This window comes from Cervus elaphus, chromosome X (genome assembly GCF_910594005.1).
Source record: "Cervus elaphus chromosome X, mCerEla1.1, whole genome shotgun sequence".
Lineage (NCBI taxonomy): Eukaryota > Metazoa > Chordata > Mammalia > Artiodactyla > Cervidae > Cervus > Cervus elaphus.
In genome coordinates this window covers 155,379,747-155,400,852 of record NC_057848.1, presented here as the reverse complement: position 1 = coordinate 155,400,852, position 21,106 = coordinate 155,379,747, and the positions used below count along the sequence as shown (strand labels likewise).

Here is a 21,106-nt window from a genome sequence, read left to right as displayed (position 1 = left end):
AAGTAAAAAAGTCTAATATCCTGCTTAAGGCAAATAAGCAAAGCCTAAATTCAAACCTAAATCTGATTCTAAAATCCCTACTCAATCACGTTTAAATCTTTTCCTAAAAAAAAAAAAATCTTTTCCTAATGGTATTTCATAGTAAGAGTAAAGATGTTCTATCTTTTCTTCTATTTCCTTTTGTGCATATTTCTCTTTTTCAGATTTCTACAATTAGCCTGTGTTTTTTTTCAAACAAGTCATTAAAAATAATACAATGCAAAACAGTACTGAAAAGTTCATCACAGACTAACCTAATCATAAAACACAAACACTGACATGAAATAAATGGAAACAAGTAGAAGGGGAAATTTTAGCACACTAACATAAACTAGCATAATGAATAGAATAGGATGAAGCATTTGATATAACTTACATTAGAATAGGTAGATACTGAATTTTATAATGTGAAAAGAATATGGGTTCAACTGTCTATAAAGTTATAAAGACGAACCATGTTCCAGGCCATGAAGTAAATCCAAAATTCTTAAAAGCAGGAATTGTACCAGTATTTTCTGATTATGATAAAAAATACTGAATAAGGAAATAAATTACTCATTCAGAAATTAATATTATTCTAAGTAACTACTGGCTCAAGGAAATAATAATAGCTATTATTTCTGCAATTATTTTGTTCAAAGTACAGTGTTAGCTATGTTACATATATTCTCTCATTTAATCCCAATTAATCATTAATAAACCATGAGTCATGTTATTATATAGAGAAGAAAAAAGTTGAGAATAACTTGTCCAAGATCACAGAGGTATTAAGTTTGCAGGTAAGACAACCGAACCCACATCTGAATCCAAAGCTCACACTACTACACAGAAATGCCCTATTATTGTTGGAATTCAAGTATAGGCAACTACCTGTGCTCATTTTTCTCTATTTATAAAATTTTGTAATAAAAGGTGGAGAAGACTAGAATTCTTCCTCAACCCATGTTCTGAAAATGTCTGTTTATATTTCAAACTGCATAAACTCCTAAAAAGGATTCCTTTGAAAACATTCATATTCTCAAGTGGGCAATTAAAAAGGAAGAAACCATAAAATCAGATAAAGTAGGGAATATAAGGTAAACATGATTTGCTACTAAATTTATTTCTAAAAAGTCACTATTTTCTGGTATTTATCTGCAACCCATAAGAGTTTCATGGAATCTTGGCCAGTATGGATTTTTGTCTGCCACTAAGTACAGCCTTCCCTCATAGCTCAGTTGGTAAAGAATCTTCCTGCAATGCAGGAGACCCCAGTTTGATCCCTGGGTCGGGAAGATCCCCTGGAGAAGGAAATGGCAAGCCACTCCAGTATTCTTGCCTGAAGAATCCCCACGGACAGCGGTGCCTGGTGGGCTACAGCCCACGGAGTCGCAAAGAGTCGGACAGGACTGAGGCGAATAAGCACACAACTGTAGGCAGGCCCTTCAGCCTCTCTGATTCGTGGTTTCTTCATGCATAAAATATACAGATATCTAAGAGCTCTTCCAGCTTGAAAATGTTATAATCCTGTGACTTTAAGGAGTAAAGGTATTTAAAATTTTGTGCGCTTTTTTACACCTGAGGACATTACTAATTCTGTTTTTAAAGCTGTTCTGTACACTATTTCTAACTCTAGTTTCTTCTTTCTTTTCTGCATCCAAAATACAGTTTTATCTGTATCCTTTAAGGGTGCTTTGTATTCAAGTGCAAAACAAGGATAATGTCAAAGAATGGAATGTACAAATGTCACTTGAAAGAGTGCTGTGCTTTGTCGCTCAGTTGTGTCCGACTCTTTGTGACCCCGTGGACTGTAGCCCACCAGGCTCCTCTGTTCATGGGGATTCTCCAGGCAAGAATACTGGAGTGTGTAGCCTATCCCTTCTCCAGGGGATCTTCCCGACCCAGGAATCAAAACGGGGTCTCCTGCATTGCAAGCGGATTCTTTACAAGCTGAGCTACCAGGGAAGCCCCACTTGAAAGAGAAGTACTAATAAAAAGAAAATAAATGAAACATTGTTTTTCTGTGCAGATTAAGCAACTGAAAGCAATTTTATAATTTCCACAATCCAATCTTACTATTCTCATTTTACTAGTCAAGTGTCAACTTATTTTTTAATCTCCTCTGTGTACTCCCAATGCGACTTTTGCCTTCCTAACACCTTGAATCCCACCTCTTGGTACTTCATGGAGTTGACAGTATTTCATAAACATGTATGATGATCAGAATCACCTAAGATTCCTGTTAATAATATACTCATTACCTGGCCTTACCCCAAACCAAAACTGAAACAGAAGTTCTAGAAGCCCCATGGCTCGGTATTTCATTTTTAAAACAGGCACCTGAGATGACTCCTGTGATTAGGTAAGTCTGGGAAATCATAGTGTAGAGAAAAGATCATGGGCTTTGGAGCCTGACATATCCAGTTTCAGAACCTGGCTCTGCCCTTTATTATAGGTGTAAGTTTGGGCAAGCTACTTAACATGAGTCTCAGTTTTCTAAACTACAAGATTTGAATAAATACTAGCTATGCTGGAGGTTGTAATGAAGTTTAGTGTGCTTAGCCATTCTGGCTGCTCAGTGAGTGTTAATTTCTCTTTCCTCCCGCTTATCTTGCCAAAGGGGGTGACAAATGCAAATACTTGAGAGTATTCTGATAAGCCTCTTACCCTAATGGGTCCACTTCCATTTCTAGGGCTAAAAATCTAAGTAGTAGATAATTTGTTAATGCATTACTTGGTTTGGCTAATTTAGGTCTTAGGGAAAAGTCTAATAATTTCTTCTGGTTTCTGAAGGCTTATTAATGAAGCCCTCCTATCTAAGACAGATACACCCTTATGCTGAGCTTCAAAGGCCAAGCTTTATTTGCTGTAATAAATAGCAAAATTTACTATAAATTGGCAAAATTACCAATTATTGTTTCCTCATCGGTAAAACAAGTGGTGCTTAAATGTTTGCTGAACTGAACCCAAAATATGTTACTGATAACATAATTGTTAATTAAAATAATTAAACTTACACACAGTCTAACAAACATCCTTATGAACAAAAAGACAGCAGTAATAGCTTGCAAAAGAAACAAGATGTAGGACTTGCTCAAATACACAATAAAAAAGAACTTAACACCCAAGCAGTATCAACTGTATCTTAATATGAAGTGTATTAGACAAGTTTAGAACGAAATTACTTAGGAAAAAACAATCTACTCACTCATTAACTATGCATGCATATACATACACAGATACATATATTTGAAATTATCATACGTCTACACACAACCTGGCATGGCAGCAAGGTTTATATATGAAAAAATGAGAAATATAGTTTATAATTACGGCTTGATAATGAATCCTAGCTGTATATATATTAAGCATATGTTAGTCAGTTGTGTCCAACTCTTTGTGACCCCATGGACTGTAGCCCGCCAGGCTTCTCTGTCCATGTATTAAGCATAAACACTATTCATAAGAGTATTTGACTAAAATTGTTATATTAACTGCCCAGATAAGCTACAAACTGAAAGAAACCTAAACAAATTAGAAAAAAAAAAAAAACTCTGGGAATATTAATTCAAGACAGAGAAAAAGTTACCCTCAATTTTTAAAAAAATAAACAAGAAAATAACAAACACCAAATCCTGTTGAAAGTAATTTAAAGAATCATAGTTTTTCTCTCAACTTATTCTTTAATGCAACTATTTTCTTTCATTTAGTTCCAGTCCTTTGCTTATTTCCATATATTTAATATTTTTATTGCTATTTTGAATTAAATCTTTTTCCATTATCATTTCGAACAAAGAAAACTATCTATTATTTTAAAAATATATACTCTGTTTAATACCACCTTATTAGACTATCATTGGTTTTAACAAACCTTTTTAGTGGTTTCCTTAGATTACCTAAGTAGATGATTATATCACCTATGAATAGTTCTGTTTTATCCGTCTTTTGAATATTCTTTGATTTTTGTCTAACTTCATTAACAAACTCTTCTAGAATGTAAAATATAGGTGAAAACATACTAAACATAAACATAAATGGCATACTTTTAATGAGATTGCCCCTAATATGTCTCTATCAAGCATGACGCTGGCTACTGGTCTTAGACTATTTTTTAATAATATTAACGACACACTCTTTCATTTCTATTTCACTGTTTTTAACTGATACTAGATACTGAATTTTGTCTAATGCTTTCTCAACTTTTCCCATAACTTTTTAATTAGAAATGATTATGTATTCACAGGAAGTTGCAAAAATAATACAGAGGTCCCATATATCCTTAACCCAGTGGTTACATCTTACACAACTTCCTGTCAAGACCAGGAAATTTATACTGGTACAATGCCCAGACCTTACTCAGATATCACTGGTTTTACAGGTTCTCACGTGTGTGTATGTGTGTCTGTGCACTCATGTTACACATTTTATCACATGTATAGATTCTTGTATCTAACCACCAAGTAAAGATACCAGTTCTTCACCACCAGGATCCTGCGTGTTGCCCCTTTATAACCATTTACCTCTCCCTCACCCTTCTTCCTAACCCTGGCAACCGCTAATCTAGTCTCCATTTCTACAATTCTGTCATTTCAAGAATGTTATATAAATGGAATCATATGGTATGTACCTTTTCCCCACTCAGCATGAATTCCCTTGTGTATCAATAATTCATTCCTTTTAGTTTAGTAGTATTCCAGTACACCATGGTGGGAACATACCACAGCTTGTTTAACCATCCACCCACTGAAGGACATTTGCTGTCTTAACTTTTGGATGTTACAAATCAAGCTGCTGTGCACATTTATGTACAGACTTCTGTGTGGACATGCATTTTCAGTTCTTTGGGACACATGTCCAGGAATGCGACTGCTGGGTTGTATAGTAAGTGTATGTTTAGTTTTTAAAGAGATGGCCAAAGTTTTCCAGAAAGGCTGTATCATTTTACTGTCCCATCAACCACATATGAGAGAGCCAGTTTGTCCACATCCTCACCAACACTAAGTAGTGTTAGCATTTTTCATTTTGGCTATTTGTTAGGGAAATTAAATTAATAGTCTTGATTAGGCTTCAGAGACAAAGCAGAGTAGGCCTCTGACCTTACTTCTAACCTGCTTGGACACTGCCCAAATGGTGAATTGACTGAGTAATTGCCTGCTGTGAGTGCAAGACTTGCAGCACCATATATTAAGATGGGGGAGGAATCTTGAAATTGTTGTGCCCCTGGAGGGGGCCTGGGCAACCAAGCCCCAGGCTTAGCAACATTCCAAGTTTTACATGACAAAACCAACAGCGTTAACATAAAACCAGAGCTGCAATTTGGTCACAAGATTGGTCACAGATTGATGATGAAATCAGTTTGTGCCCTGGGATTATAAACCGGAATCCTGAACTGCAGTCTTTGAAGTCTCACCCATGGACCAGACGCCCTGCCTGGGCCCCTTTCCCAATTGGGACTCCAGATGTACTGACATGAAACTTCCCAGCGCTGTTTAAGTCTGGATTTTGGTCAAAACCCAATTTGGTGCTATATTCTCTGCTCTATTTCTCTTTTAATATTAGTTTATTGAAAGTAAGCTAGATAATTCTCTAATACTTGTATTATTTATTTGTATATAATGAGTGGTTTATTTTGTTAACAAATCCTTTGAACCTGAGACCAAAGTGAAAACTTTTGGCAAAACAGTATTCTAAAAGGCATGTAGATATCTCTCACTGTGGTTTTAATTTTCATTTCTCTGATAGCTAACCATGTTGACGAGTTTTCATATGCTTGTTTTTCATATATCCTCTTTGATGAAATGTCTGTTTGGATATTTTTAATTGGACTATTTTCCTTTGTTACTGTTAGGTTTTGAAAGTTCTTTGATATATTCTAGGTACAAGTCCTGTCTCAGATATAGGTGTGCTAATACTTTTTCACACCATCTGTAACCTGTCTTTTCATCTCTGTAACAGGATCTTCTTCATAGAGCAAACATTATAAATTCTGATGAAGTCCAATTTATTTTCTTTTATGGGTTGTGCTTTTGGTATCTGGTCTATGAACCCTTTCCTTAGCCCACAGTCCTGAAGATTTTCTCATATCTAAATTCTAAATGTTTTAGAGTTTTATATTTAAACCCATGATACACTTTTAATTCGTTTTTATATAAAGATTAAGGTTTAGGTTGATGAATTTTTTCATCTTGCATATCACTTGCTAATAGAGACTATTTTTTAATTTCTTCCTTTCCAATCTGTATGTCTTCAATCATGTGTTTTGCACATTTTTAATATTTTCTTCAACTGTTTAATATGGTGGACTACATCAACTGATTTTTGAATACTGAATCAGTCTTACATCCTTGGAATACAACCCACTTGGGTCACAGTGTATAGTTCTTTTTATATGTTGCTGGATTTGTTTTGCTAATATTTTGTTGAGGATTCTGTGTCTATATTTCTAAGGGTACTGATGTATAGTTTTCCTTTCTGTACTGTCTTTATGTTTTGGTATCAGGGTAACACTGGCCTCAAAAGATGACTTGTGATATGTTTCCCCATCTATTTTCTGGAAGAAAATATGCAGAATTCATGTTATTCTTGATGTTCCAGATCTTTCTTTTATCACTTTCTTTCTGCTTAAAGAACTACCTGCAGTCATTCTTTCACAGTCTTACTACAGACACATTCTCTTAGCTTCCCTTCATCTGAGACTGCTTTGGTTACACCTTCATGATAGAAGGATATCTTCACTAAGTATAGAATTTGGAGTTGCCAGTTCTTTTCTTTCAGTACTTAAAATACAGTGTGCCATTTCCGTCTGGCTTCCATCATTGTTCCCCTGTAAGTAACAGTTCATTTCTAACTGCTTCAAGATTCTTTGTCTTTTAGTTTGTTTTTAAAAAATTTAATTGTAAAATACACGTGACATAAAATTTAACATCTTAACTATTTTTTAGTGTACAGTTCAGTATGTTAAGCATATTCACATTGTTGTGCAACCAATCTCGAGAATTTTTTCACCTTGCAAAATTTAAACTCTATAGTCATTAAATAATTTCACATTTCCAAAGGTTTGATTTTGATGTGTCTAGGTGTGGATTACTTTAGGTTTACCTTATGTGGGGTTCAATCAGCTTCTTGAATCTGTAGGTTGGCATCTTTTGCCAAATTGGGGAAATTTCAGGCATTATTTCTTCAAGTCCACCTTTTTTCTCTGCTCTGAGACTGTGGTGATATGAATATTAAATCTCCTGTTAATGTTCCCCAGACCCCTGAGATACTCTTCACTTAATTTTTGGTTTATTTTTACTCTGATATTCAGATTGAGCAATTTCTACCACTCTATCTTCAGTTTTATTGATACTTTTCCAGTCATCTTCATTCTTTTTTGTTTTTTTGGCTGTGCCACATGTGGGATCTTAGTTCCCTGACCAGGGATCAAACCTTTGCCCCTTACAGTGGAGGCCCAGAGTCTTAACCACTGGACTGCCAGGGAAGTCCCTCTGTTCTTCTGTTGAGCCCATGTAGTAAGTTTATTTTGGTTATTGTATTTTTCGGTTCCAAAATGTCCATTTTATGCTTTATTTATTTTCTGAGATTAATTTTTCATTTGTTTCAAATTTTTATACTGGCTGTTTTAAAATCCTTGTTAGACAACCAACATCTAAAGCATCTCAGTGTTGGTATCTGGTGCCTTTTTTTCTCATTCATGATATGATTTTCCTGGTTCTTAAGTGAACTTCAACTGCAATAATGGACATCTTGGAGAATTTAAGACTCTGGATCCTAGTTACTCTTATTTAGCAGGCAGTCTACCAGCTGAGGTGCAGTGTGAGGGCAGGGTGAGTGTGTATGTTCAGCTTCCTGCTGGGCTCCGCCAACACCACCCTGGCAAAAGTAGAGCAATGACTCACACTGCCTTTTTGCAGATGGGTGGGATGGAAGTTCAGCTTCACTCTTGTTCCTAGTGAAAGTGGGGCACCAACCCGCACCACCCCATTGCCACAGAGTAGGGGTGTAAGCTCAGCTCCCTGACAGATCCCACTGACAGTAGGGAGAGGGGAAGTGGAGGGTTGACTCACACTGCTTCATTCCTGCAAGGCAGAGAGGAAAGTTCAGCTCCCTTAAAGACCCAGCTGACAACAGGAGAGGGGAGAGGGGGGAGTGGAGTGCCAATCAGCCCTGACATCCACCACTCTTTTGCCTCGTAGCTGCCAGATTGGGGTGGCACCTGGGCCTTACTGCATCAGGGGAGGGGGAAGCAGTGTTGACTAGGCCACCTCCAACCACCTTGCTCTACCTTGTTGATGCTGGGTGAGGGTGGAGGCTCAACACTTCACCAACACAGGGCGGTGGGGAGGCTTAGCCAGGACTAGCCCTGCCTCACACCACCTTGTTATGTCTCACTTCCTTCAGGTTGGGGTGGAGGCTCAGTGGTTGCTGGACCCCACAGATAATACTTTAGAGAGAACACCACCTCCTTCTGTAGGGAGTGGGACAGGGGTGGCAGTGAGGGAATATTGGGTCCCTGCACAACCTGCCAAAACCATTCAGCAGGGGGAATCAAAGTGCTGTCTGCTTTTGCTAGGCAGGAAGGGAAGATGAGGTCCCTCAGCTGCCCAGTCAACACCATGGGGTAGAGGAATCCAAGCACTGCCACTTGCTGCTTAGGAGTAGGGTGGGGTTTTTCTGTTGGTGTTTGGCTACAGTAGGATGGGTGCTGCCAAAAAGGTTTACTGTTGTTAGCCTACCCTTCCCCCCACAGTCTGGTTAAAGAGAACTGGCTTTTCTTGGAGTCCGTTTTGTCTGTGTCTGTTGTTGGTTCCAGGTTGAAGGCTTTTACAACACCCTCCAGGATATATGGGAGGTGATAAGAACACCCAGAGAACTCACTATTTGTGTCATTCCTTTAGTCTCAAAGTCTGAAATGTGGAAATAAGAAGGCAGACTGTCTGCAGAGTGTTTCTGTGCTTGTTTGTTAGGTGTTTTAGTTGCAAAGGAAGACCTAAGGGGAAAAAAAAAAGACTCCTCCATCTTGGCATAAACAGATGTCTCTTCCAAATGACTACTTTTTACGTTGAAATAACATGTGTGTGTGTGTGTGTGTGCGCGCGCGCACGTACATGTTAAAAGAAACTTTATTGGGTGTTTGGGGTAATAACATTTATTTTCTAAGTTTCCATATTATGGTTAAAAATGCACTATGGACTGCTATAACATCATAAATCATAATTTTCCCCTAAAGATCCAATTATGTTTATATTGTTTCTGGCAAACTTAGCTTGCTTCAAGTTACTCAACTGTCTGTCCACCTCAATAATTTCACATTATAATATTCCAAAGGAAAGAACTCTATTTTATTCATTATCACCTGGTAATATACTACACAAATTCAGAACAGCCAGGGGGGAGAGATCACTTTAAAACTCATTTGGAGCTCTTCTTTTTAATAATCTAAAGCAAATTAAATTTTTAACTTGCCAGTGACACCTCTCTTTAAGTAACTCCCCTTACTGCTACCAACATCCATTTTGATAGCTATTCTTCTTGAATTATACCAAGAGCCAACAGGAACTTGAAGGAAAGAAGGCAAACAGGGGTTTTGCTTTGCATTTTTACTTCTTTAAATGAAACATCTGTATATCTCACATTAAGAGATGGATTCTTGAAAATTCATTTATTTATTTATATTTAATTTCAGAGATTGTAGACTCTCTGTTTTGATTGGTCTTTGATTTATTGCTATGGTCTTGCTTTAAGTAAGAAACTATAGTATAACAAGACTGAAGGCTGAAGGGACTGTAAGGAAAAATATCACCTAATTTTTGCTTTCTTTCTCTAATTTTTTAAAATTAATCTTTTACTCCTAGATGTGTTTCTTTAGAAACTCTGCCCTAGCTGGGAGGTGGGCCCAGGTGATGAGGTATCCTAAGATATTTGCAAAGAATGCAGGTCTCTATTCACTCATTTGGAAAGCTATTGTTTTAGAAAAAGCTTTTTATTTACCACATCTAAAAATGAAGCAAATTTTTTAAAAGTACAAACTGAAACTAAGTTTTCTGAGAACAATGCATACAGCATGACATAGGTAAGCATCTTCTGTATTAGAATTAGAGTAAAACTCCATTTAAGTTTCCAAATCAGCAACAAAACATGCGCAAGAATTATGGATACAACTAGACAATAAAGACATGAAAAATCCTTCACAACCTCATTCATTAGAGAAATGTAAATCAAAACCACAATGAGATACCACTTTCACACACACAGGGTGGTTATAATGAAAAAACAATAACAAGTGTTGGTGAGGGTGTGGAGAAACTGAAACTCTCATACACTGCTGATGGGAATGTAAAATGGTAGACGTTCAGTTCAGTCCACTCGCTCAGTCGTGTCTGATTCTTTGCAACCCCATGGACTGCAGCATGCCAGGCCTCCCTGTACATCACCAACACCCAGAGTTTACTCAAACTCATGTCCATTGAGTTGGTGATGCCATTCAACCATCTCATTCTCTGTCGTCCCCTTCTCCTCCCGCCTTCAATCTTTCCCAGAATCAGGGTCTTTTCAAATGAGTCAGTTCTTCACATCAGGTGGCCAAAGTACTGGCGTTTCAGCTTCAGCATCAGTCCTTTCAATGGCACAAACCAGTTGGAAAACAATTTGACAGTTTTTCAGAAAATTAAATATAGACTTACCATATGACACAGCAATTCCACTCCTAGGCATATACCCAAGAGAACTGAAAACATATTCACATAAAAACTTGTAGACAAATGTTCACAGCATTTATAATAGCCCAAAGTGGAAACAATTCAAATGTCCATCAACAGATAAATGGTTAAACAAAATTGCTATAACCATGCAACAGAATATTACTCAGCCATAAAAATGAAGCACTGACACAAACGCTACAACATTGATGAACCCTGAAAATATTATGTTAAATGAATGATGCCAGACACAAAGGCCACATATCATATAATTCCATTAATATGAAATGTCCATAAGAGACTAATCTACAGAGACAGAAATTAGATTATTAGTCACCAGGGGCTGGGGGAAGGAGTGAATAGGGAGTAACTGGCTAATGAGTATGGGATTCTGGGGGTGATGAAAAAGTTATGAAATCAGATAGTGATGATGGTTGCACAACTTTATGAATATACTAAAGACTACTGAATTACATACTTCATAAGAGTGAAACGTTGTGGCATATAAATCATATCTCAATTTTTTAAGAAGATTAACTGGGGCTCTTTAACCTAACAGTTAAAAAAAATCCAAAGGGTGAAAAAAAGCCACCAATGATTATGTAACATTTCTTTAAATTTCCTTTTCTTTCACTGTAGCAAGATAATTGGCAACTTTTTCAGGTTCAGTCAGACCCTGTTTTCTGGCACTCTGAGGGAAAGTCAAATAGATTTTTTCTGAAAAGAAGATGCAAATATAAAGAGGTAATGATTTAATAAGCTGCAATTAAAAAACAGCAGTTACTCAAGCACACACCTAGGGGCTTCTGTATGGAGAGGGGTTAAATTACATCTGGGCAAACCTCCTTTTTCAAGTACAGTAGTTTTTGTTTCAAATTCTCACTTGTAAGACAGCTTAAAAATTGTAAAAATTTCCCATACAATGTCAAAACTGCTGTTTCTCAAGCCAGCTCACAGAAGGTTATTTTATCCAAGCTCTATTTGAAGAGTAGTATCAATTTTGCTTTTCTAAGTCTACTTATACATTCCCATAAAAACATGTGTTCAGTACAAACCATATGGACCCTTTCTCCCTTAGGAGGAGATGTCATTTTGACCAAGTCACTCACCTATATGCTGTTCTCAACCAAAGCTGGGCAGTCTAGTGGAAAATCAATGGAATTTTCAATCTGTGAGACTTGGTGTTTGAACTCTGCCTCCTCCACTTAATAGCTGTGCAATCATGAGCAAGTTACTTAACCTCTCTAGGCTTCAGTTTCCTCATCTGTAAGTTGAGGTTAATTACATCTATCTCATTCAAGTTGATACACACAAAGCGTCTAGTCAAAGAAAACAGAGTTGTTAGTCGCTCAGTCATGTCTGACTCTTTGCGATCCCGTGGACGGTAGCCTGCCAGGCTTCTCCATCCACAGGATTATCCAGGCAAGAACACTGGAGTAGGTTGCCATTTCCTTCTCCAGGGGATTTTCCCAACCCAGGGATCAAATTCAGGTCTCCTGCATTGTAGGCAGACTCTTTACCATCTGAGCCACCAAGGAAACCCCAATCAAAGAAAAGGCATTCAGAGTAAATGTTAATCTCCAAGATGTATCAATCTACTTTCCCAGTATTAATTAGTACAGTATAGTGAACAAAAAGCACCATTTTGGATTGCTAAATTTCCCCAATGCTTCAATGTTACCACTTGAATGAGAAATGTCACTGTAAAATTAGTAGAGTTGCATAAAGTGCAGAATGGTTATTTGAGGTACATGTATCACTTATCGAAATCTTCAGGGTAGAAGATAGACAAGACAAAGCTGATTAAACATAATTTGAAAAACCATATTCAATATACTTTTCATTTAGAAAAAGCGTTAAGCCTATTAACTTTAAAATAAAAGCAATAGAAGGTAGAGTTGAAAAACACTGGTGTAGAAAAAAGGATTCAATTTGTATTCTATGATCTAGAATTGTACTGTTGTATGTGGTAGCCAATAGCCACAGGTGACTATTAAAATTTTAATTAAAGTTAATTTAAAAAATTCAGTTCCTCATACTAGCCACATTTCAAGTGCTCAATAACCACATGTGGCTAGTGGCAACCGAACAGCGCCTATCTAGAAGCTGTTTAGGTGAATCTCTCCTATTATTTTATATTGTTTTCAGATAGACTCCTCTGCTCCTAAATGTGAAGAAGCAAAGTAAGATCCTGCATAATTGAGGTTTTTAGTATAGCTTCTACAAGATTTCTGGAGTGAGGATATCTCCCCAAACACTGCACTTGAGATGTACTTCAATCTCTTAATGGCAAAATGAACTTTTGTTTCAGGCTATCGTTTGACATCTGCTTATAACTCATATCAAATGACTATACCAAGTTTCCTATAACAAGTTTTGTGGCCCAAAGGATTAGAGGTAAGCTCACAGAAATCTAGATGACCAGGTCAGAAATGAAGATGAGATCATCATCACATGTAAGATTATAAAAATCAATTAACATGGTGGATAAAACATAGTTTTTAAGGTATGTAAGAGACCATGGATAGAATATTAGTTAAGACAGGCAAATCTGACTTAAGTTATGCTACTGCTGTAATTCTATTCATACTAATAGAGGAGAAGAATAATAGGAAGTATAAAAATGCTTTTGGATTTACATATAAATGTATGGTTATGTAATATTCAGGGAACTAGCACTGTTTCATGGGGAAAACACACACACACACACACACACACACACACACACACAAATACCCTCCAAAAGACAAAGTGGAGAGCTGACTCCAGGTGGGACAGCAGGCTAGCTTTCAGTCTTGCAGCAGGCTGATCTTTAGTTCATTCACATTTCTTTCTAGCTGACAACTTCAGGAGAAGAAGGTAAAGATTCAGAGTAGGTAATGCCAGTAATTGAGCTATTCCGCTATGGTAGGTTGAAATATAAAATCAGCTTGTTAGTAGGTAATATGTCCGTCAAACATCCCTGATTCCAGAGGTATGTGTATATGATGGACAGAGATCAGAAAAAGGGTGAGAAAGTCATTTTACATTATTTATGAAAGCTTTAGTCACTCAGTTGTGTCTAACTCTTTGCAATCCCATGGACTGTAGCCCTCCAGGCTCCTCTGTCCATGGAATTCTCCAGGCAAGAATACTGGAGTGGGTTGCCATTCCCTTCTCCAGGGCATCTTCCCAACCCAGGGATCAAATCTGGCTCTCCTGCATTGCGGGCCGATTCTTTACCATCTGAGCCACCAGGGAAGCCCTTACATTATTTAGTAAGCTGTAAGTGCAAATTTTTTAAAAGATGAAGTAACAATATTCCCAAGTTAAAAACAGCTGCATCAAAATGTTATTAATCCTAGCTATTTTCTAGTAACTGTAAGTTTGAAGCAATTAATTAAAAAAGAATGGGACAGGTAGATAGACTGACAGCAGCATTAAGTAGAAAGTGATAAGGTTTAAAAAAAAACCATGAATATTAAAAATAAGTTACACAGCAAGTCAATAAGGGGGTCAATTAGTAGGGGCAATTAGCTTGATATTAAGATAGAATATGACCACTAATTTCAGAACATTGGCTTTTAAAAGTTTAAATTATTTAAAACTTTAATTTAAGTTATTGCATTTAAATTTTAGTCCACTATTAAGGTGGAAAATTGTTACACAAATTAATTTAGAAAGACTTCAAAATGAGACAAAAACTTTTGACAGTTACAGAAAAAAAAGCTTTGATACAGTCAATTAAACATAACAGCTTGTTTCCAGGCAATACTGGATCCTATTACTATAGTTATCAGACTTTCCAAAACTGTGTTCTGCAAAGCACTTATGTCCTTTGAGACTTCAATAGATGGTTCACGAAAAAGGGGTGCTGACATCAAGTCTCAAACGCTTTGAGCTATTTCCTTTTTGCAGATTCATCATGTACATCATCATCTTAAATTTCTAAGATGTTGGGCAGTAAAGACATTGGTCACATCTCATTTAACTCCACAACTCCCAAACTTATTTGATTATGTCATGATCCTGTGTGTGTGTGTGTGTGTGTGTGTGTGTGTGTTTTGGAGGGAGAAGATGGTTGTTGGGACACAGACACATCTTGCAAATTTTCAGAGACTTCTCAGTTGAAAATACTATATATACTATTGAAAGTTGCTTAAGTACCAGTATCACGTAACAGAATAAAATCCAAAGGACTGTATTTCTAGACAGGAAAACCCATCTACTCATGGCATAATCAAATAACCAAAACAAACATGGTTCTAGTAATGGGGAGGGAGGTGTGCAGTATTAATTTCTGTCCCTAAAAAAGAAAATTAACAGAAGTGACCCTAAAATATAAAAAGACGCACACATTTTGTTTTGGTACTTTTTAAGAAAGTGAGTTAAAATTCTATTTATTGATACTATATATTAAGTTTATTTCTTCACAGACACACCTCCTTCAAGAGGTTGACATATACAATACAGTATATCATATTTCATCAATTACTAGACACCATCATGTGTTAAGATACACTATTATCTTATATATCACTAAGGGAAAAAAACTACTGCTAACTAAACAAGAATGCCATGGATTGTGAGAGGGCTTCCAATTTAAACATTACTGAAATATGAACATACTTTCTTTTCTTTCTTCCACACATACTCCTCAAAATGTTCTTTATCTGTTTCCCCCCTTTAAAGACACTATCGAAGAGGGGAACAATACAAAAAAAGGTAAGATTCAAGAGATTTCTGTTCACCTTACCCTTACAATTATATTCCAATATTACAAAGGTTCTTTTAAAACAGGTCAACCAAATAAACCATTTTTAATTGTTCTGTTTGATTCTGGAAAAATTACCCCAGAAGAAAAACACAGAATTTACTAAAATAGTTCTGTCTGAGAGATGATTCATTTTAACTATTAAATGCTTAAACCATGTACTGAACCAAATGCTTTACATATATTATCATTTAATTCCCATCACAACCCGATAAAGTAGGTATTGTTTTTATGCTTATTTTACAGATTAGAATGTTAAAGCAAGAGATTTTAAATAACTTGCATAAGATTACAAAGATATTAAGTGGTAGAGGCAGGGCTCAAACCCAGATCTTCATGGCTCTGAAGTCTGTTCTTTAACACTTTGCCATACATTCAAATTATCCCACAAAGTGGAATAAGTAAAACTGAAATATTTAATTGCTAGTAACTAACTTGTTTGCTTAAAACAGCCAAATGTATTGAATGATCATTATGTTTCATATGGCTATATTTTATACTGTTTTATACAACATATATGTTTGTGTTTGTTTTGCTAAATGACACACTTTACTTAACAATTAAGATTTAGTTATCTTGCTATTTGGTATAAAACTGAAAAACGAGAGTAACTGAGATTTGATAATTGTTCCAGATTAATGACACAGGAAACTGTTATCAACTCCTAAGGTTGGGGGGGCTGGTGTGTGGTGCCGGTGTAAGTCTAATGCCAAGTATTAAAATGCAATTACTTGGTTTTTTCCTTCCTATTACGTGAAATAGGGAGTGGGATGTGTAAAATATTAATTTACTCACTTGCACTCCATGCTTTAAAACTTGTTATCCACCAAAAAACATAAACAACTGAGCACTATTACATTCATGCACTACCAAGAGACCACCAAGATGTCACTGTTGTACACTGTAATCTGAAACCACTGGGTCTAAAATATTCAGTCTGCACTGGCCAAACTGGGCCACGTGAGGTCACCTATCATTCACAGCCTAGCAGATCACACGTCCCTGAGTATGGAACTCTAGAGCAAATCTTGTCAATGATCACAATGGCATAAATTTTTTAGTGGATGATAAATTTAAAAAAAATCTTTACAACTCTTCTGCAATTCAGACTTCTGATAAATGATCTGCTATATTTTTGATCATTCTATAATTTACCAAATGTCATGTCCTTGGTCAAGGGTGCACATCCCAATTATGCCACTCTTTTTATATAAAAATAAGATACACTCATTGTGATTTCCAGAAACAATGATGAAAAGGCAAAGTCTGCCTATACTTGTTTCTTTAATTGGATAGGCTTCTCTCTTTATCTTAAAATTTAAATGTATCAAAGAAGTTTCTCATTTTGGATTAACCCCATTAGTATAGGATCAAGCTGCCAAAATAAAGCAAAGTTTCCTAAATTTAATTTAAAAAAACTGATATTTAATATTATAATCACTAAAAACAGCAAAGTGTTCAATAATGTGTCACAGTTACTCGACAGTTGACATGTAACAATACCTGTCCTCTCCTCAGATCTTCACTTGGGGGAAAGAAAAAAACCTGAAAAGTGGTAAAAATGAAACAGGAAAAGGAAAAGAAACTTAATAAAACATTTTTTTTCAAAATCAAAGATCACACTTTAATAGAATGTTTTTCCTTACAGATGAAATGTAAGAAATCTAATATTGATATAGTGGAAACATACAGAATCCAATATAATCTTTGAGATTACAAAAGGTTGCACATCCAGTGAAGATGGTTTCCAAAACAAGGGTCTTGTTTTTTGTAAATATTTATATAGTTAATATTTTCCAATGCATTATGGGTACATCTTATTTAAAGGAATTCAAGGTAGCTATTATATTTTTACATAGCACATTTCTATAAAGCAAAGAGAATCTCCTTAATTTCTTTTTGAAAATCATTCATATTTAGGTTTACTAGAATTTATCTTTACTAAAACTGAGAAAGTGTCACTTTAAGTCAGGCTTAAGATCCAGTAAATGTCCCTAAGAGCAGAGGCTGGAGTTTGTAGCCACAATCCCTTGATATCCATGTCCTAAACAGTCAAATATTCAAAAACACACTACCATCTTGAATAATTCATTAGAGTTTTGAATTAACCTGGAGCATTTAGGAAGCTATTTTGCTTTTAATCTTGTACCAACCTTGACTTTGCTTACATAGTACTTCCTTTATTATTCTAAATTTGCTTCTTTAAACATTTGGCATAGTTCTAGCCTATCATGTTCTGAGCCATGTTTGAGTTCAACCACAAGGGTTTTTTTGTTTGGAGCACCATGAGACCCATATGAGGTCAAGAAGACATACAAAGGAATCAAGAAACTGCCTGTACTTTTGGTGAGGTACTCAGTTCTTATAAGATTGCTCATATTTCAATTTAAGATTAAAATGATAAGAATAGAAATAAGACTGACAATTACCCTATTCCTGACCTTCGTAATTAACTCACTGGTCATCTAGGGGGCCTATATTATGTATATGCCAGGCACTGTGTCAAGTGCTAAGGATATAAAGAAGAAAAAAAAAGTCTCAGCTTTGAAGAATTCAGTCTCCTAAGGAAGAGACTGTAAATGTAAATCTCTATAGAGAAGGACCCTGACATCTTTTAGCCTGAAGAGAAACATTTTGGTGTTTTTACTCAATGACTTTTCAAAAATGATTTTACTCTAGTAAAATACAATTATTCACTGATAAGAACTTACTGGGGAGAAGACAGCATAATATTAAGTCCAATATTAGACATCCAAATGAAAATTTTCAACCTTCTCCTTACTGGTTTCAGTATTTTCAAATTTGTGTCAGAAGTAATTTACTTGAAACAGCTGAATAAGCAAAAGCAATAAAATATCTAAAGGCAATTTGTTAGAATCTAATTTTAATAAATCTAGACAACACTGGCTCTGATTGAAATACCTTATGCCAGAATTTCAAGAAAATTACTTGAAAATGGCAAGTTGTGGAAACCTATCTGCCAGGTTCTGGAAACCATGACAGTAACTGAAATAAGTAGGCTTTAACAAATGAGACATCTTATAATACCATAATTGTTTCTGAAAAATACATGGCCTCTAACTATTGGCTTATTTGTTTATACTGATTTTTCCCACAAAAGATATGAAACATCTACCCTAGTATAAAGTAAAGCACATGAATTATATTCACCTGACTTTGAATTATGGCTCTGCCATTTACTATTTATAATCTTTGTGCCCTTAACTTCTGAAATCAGTTTCTTAATCTGTAACAATGGAGACCAAAATCCTACTCTGTTGGGGGATTGGAAGGATAAAATGAAATAGCATGAGTGCAGTATCTGGCATATATTAAGTGCTAAATAAACGTTAGTTTTGTGTTTTCTTTATCCAAATGTATGCTGCATAGAAAAAGGAACAGGTGGAAACTTAAATGACTTTTTAACACATTGATAAATGCCAAGCAGAAATGTGGACTGATTACGAGTAGCAAATGTTAACGTTTGCATCTAAAAATCAGGCTCAAAGCAAATTCAATTTCTTTCCACAAGGTCGGCAGTTTGAGAACATACCTTTTACCTATGGTACTTAAAGCAAAAAATTTTTCTGAAGAAAAAAAATGAATGAAAAGAGTACCGGACGCATTATTTTTTCACACTATCCATTCAGAAGATTATTAAACATTCTAAATTTGATTTCCTTACCAAAAATTTACAATATTCGACTGGCTAACAATTTTAAATGAAATTCTCTTAATTTCGCCAGACTTAAAAACCTTATTTCCTTTAAAAAAAATATTTTTAGGAAACATCTATCAATGTGTTTTCCATGGAAGAACAGCGTTTCGTTTAGGTTTTAAAAATCTGATCCAAGTCGCAAAATGCAAAGCACCAACCGTAAGCACTATTACAATTCTGCTTGCGATAAGGAGAGCAAGTAAACATTTTACTTTATTCAGCAGCGGAGGTGACCAGGCAAAAAGTGCAAAGTGATTTGAACTGATCCCCGTCCCCCTCCCCCTCCACTCTACTCAAGAATGCAAGTGTCCCGCATCTCAGATCAAAACTGAGCCTCGGTCTTACTGACGTAACCAGTAACCCTATCCACCTCTCACACTGCGGAGGCCGGCAGGGCAGCGGCTGCCGCCAAGTACACCACTCATCAGAGCCTGCCCCATTCCGCCCCCGCGCTTCAGTCATGCTTTCCAGAAATGGGGTCACTCACTCAGTAACTATCACACACACGCAGCCTATCATCCTGTAATCCCCCAAAGTCCGCTGTGGGGATAGAAGACAGCAAAAAGTCAAGGAGGAAGAATCACAGACGCGCCACCATCAGGAATTGATTTTCCGCTCCGGAGAGGAGCGCTGATGCCTTGGAATGGGTCTTGTCTGGATTATTTTCACAGACCCCGAGTTGGTTCTGGGACAGAAGCGGCTGCGAAGAGCCGGGGAAATTCTGTCTGGCCCTGTTTGGGTATATCGTTTGGGTTTGGGTCACCAGGGTGGGTATCTCAGGGACGGTCATCAGATCCCGGGCGAGGTAAACCAGAAAGCCCTTTACTGCGGCCGCTGATCTCCTTGAATATCATCGTATCATCTCCGCGGACAGGAAACTCAAGTTAAACTCGAAGAGACGGGGTCCTCAAGCTCAGCAACCTCAGAAACGGGGCGGGGGGTGGGTGGGATGGAGAACCTCAAGCTTCCCCTTTTTCCTTCGCAGCAGCAGAAACTACTGCGGCAGATGGGGGGGGCCCAAACCCTCGACTGTCCTGCACCCCTTATCCGAAACCACCCCCCACAGGTCGCCACCCCTGTCCTGGGCCGTTCCTGCCCACGCGCGCCCGGTTCCCCAGGGTAACCCTGTCCCCTGACCGGACTCGAGAGTCCCCGCTCTCCAGTGAACCCAATCCACACCCCTCCCGCATCCCCCAAAGTCACCAGGGTCCAGGGAAGCCCCCGACCAGGCAGGGCCAAACTTCCCAACTCCTCGCCGGCCCCCGCTCCGCGTCCTGCTCCCCCCACGCAAAGTTGATGAAAATCGGCTTCTTGCAAAGCCCGGGCGCCCACTCCAAACCCCACGCGCCACCACACCACAGCCCCTCTAGCGAGCGAAGGGAGAGGGGGTGCGGGTGGGAGGAAGAGAAGGGCAAACAGACCAACCCCAACTACCCAAACCGGAATCCCGAACCGAGGGGAGAAGCGAGAAGCAGAGGAAGGGGCCGAGTGGCCGGCTCCCGGGAAGAGAGCGAACCGGCGGGGGCGCGGGGAGGGGGCGCGCCGGCCCCGGCCGCCCGGCTGCACTCACCTCAGCGCTGTCGGATGGGCTCTCCACAGCCATCTTCTGCCACGGGTCCGCCAGCTGCGCCAGCGGCATCTTCCCCCCCGGCCCGCCGCCTTCACCACCTCCTCCCTCCCCGCCCGCCCCGCGGCCGGCCCCGCTCCGTCGCCGCCCGAGCCCCACGGCAGAAGCGGCGGCAGCAGCTGCAGCAGCAACCGCGGCTGCCCGAGAGAGGGCTCGGCGCCGACACAGACCCTCGAACGCCGCGCGCCCGGCTGGAGACGCCCGCGCGCTGAGCGAGAGCCTCGCGCCGCTGCCCGGCACCGGGTCTCGCCCCTTTCTTCCTCTCTCCTTCCGCCGCCGGGACTACAGCTCCG

At 38.0% G+C, this 21,106-nt stretch overlaps 1 protein-coding gene across 3 annotated transcripts in view; it reads right to left on the bottom strand.

Moving 5' to 3' along the window:
• The window catches only part of RPS6KA3 (ribosomal protein S6 kinase A3), a 102,066-nt gene extending 81,163 nt beyond the window's left edge, over window positions 1-20,903 (bottom strand). For 2 of the 3 annotated variants that reach the window (XM_043895081.1, XM_043895080.1), the window contains exon 1: window positions 20,757-20,884. Coding sequence is in view for 1 of the 3 variants with exons in the window: in XM_043895079.1 (XP_043751014.1) it covers window positions 20,757-20,825 (69 nt within the window). In the remaining 2 variants the exon portion in view is untranslated. Of the gene's footprint in view, window positions 1-20,756 lie in introns of all 3 variants that reach the window. The other variant, XM_043895079.1, reaches the window with a different exon arrangement.
• Between the last annotated feature and the right edge of the window lie 203 nt (window positions 20,904-21,106).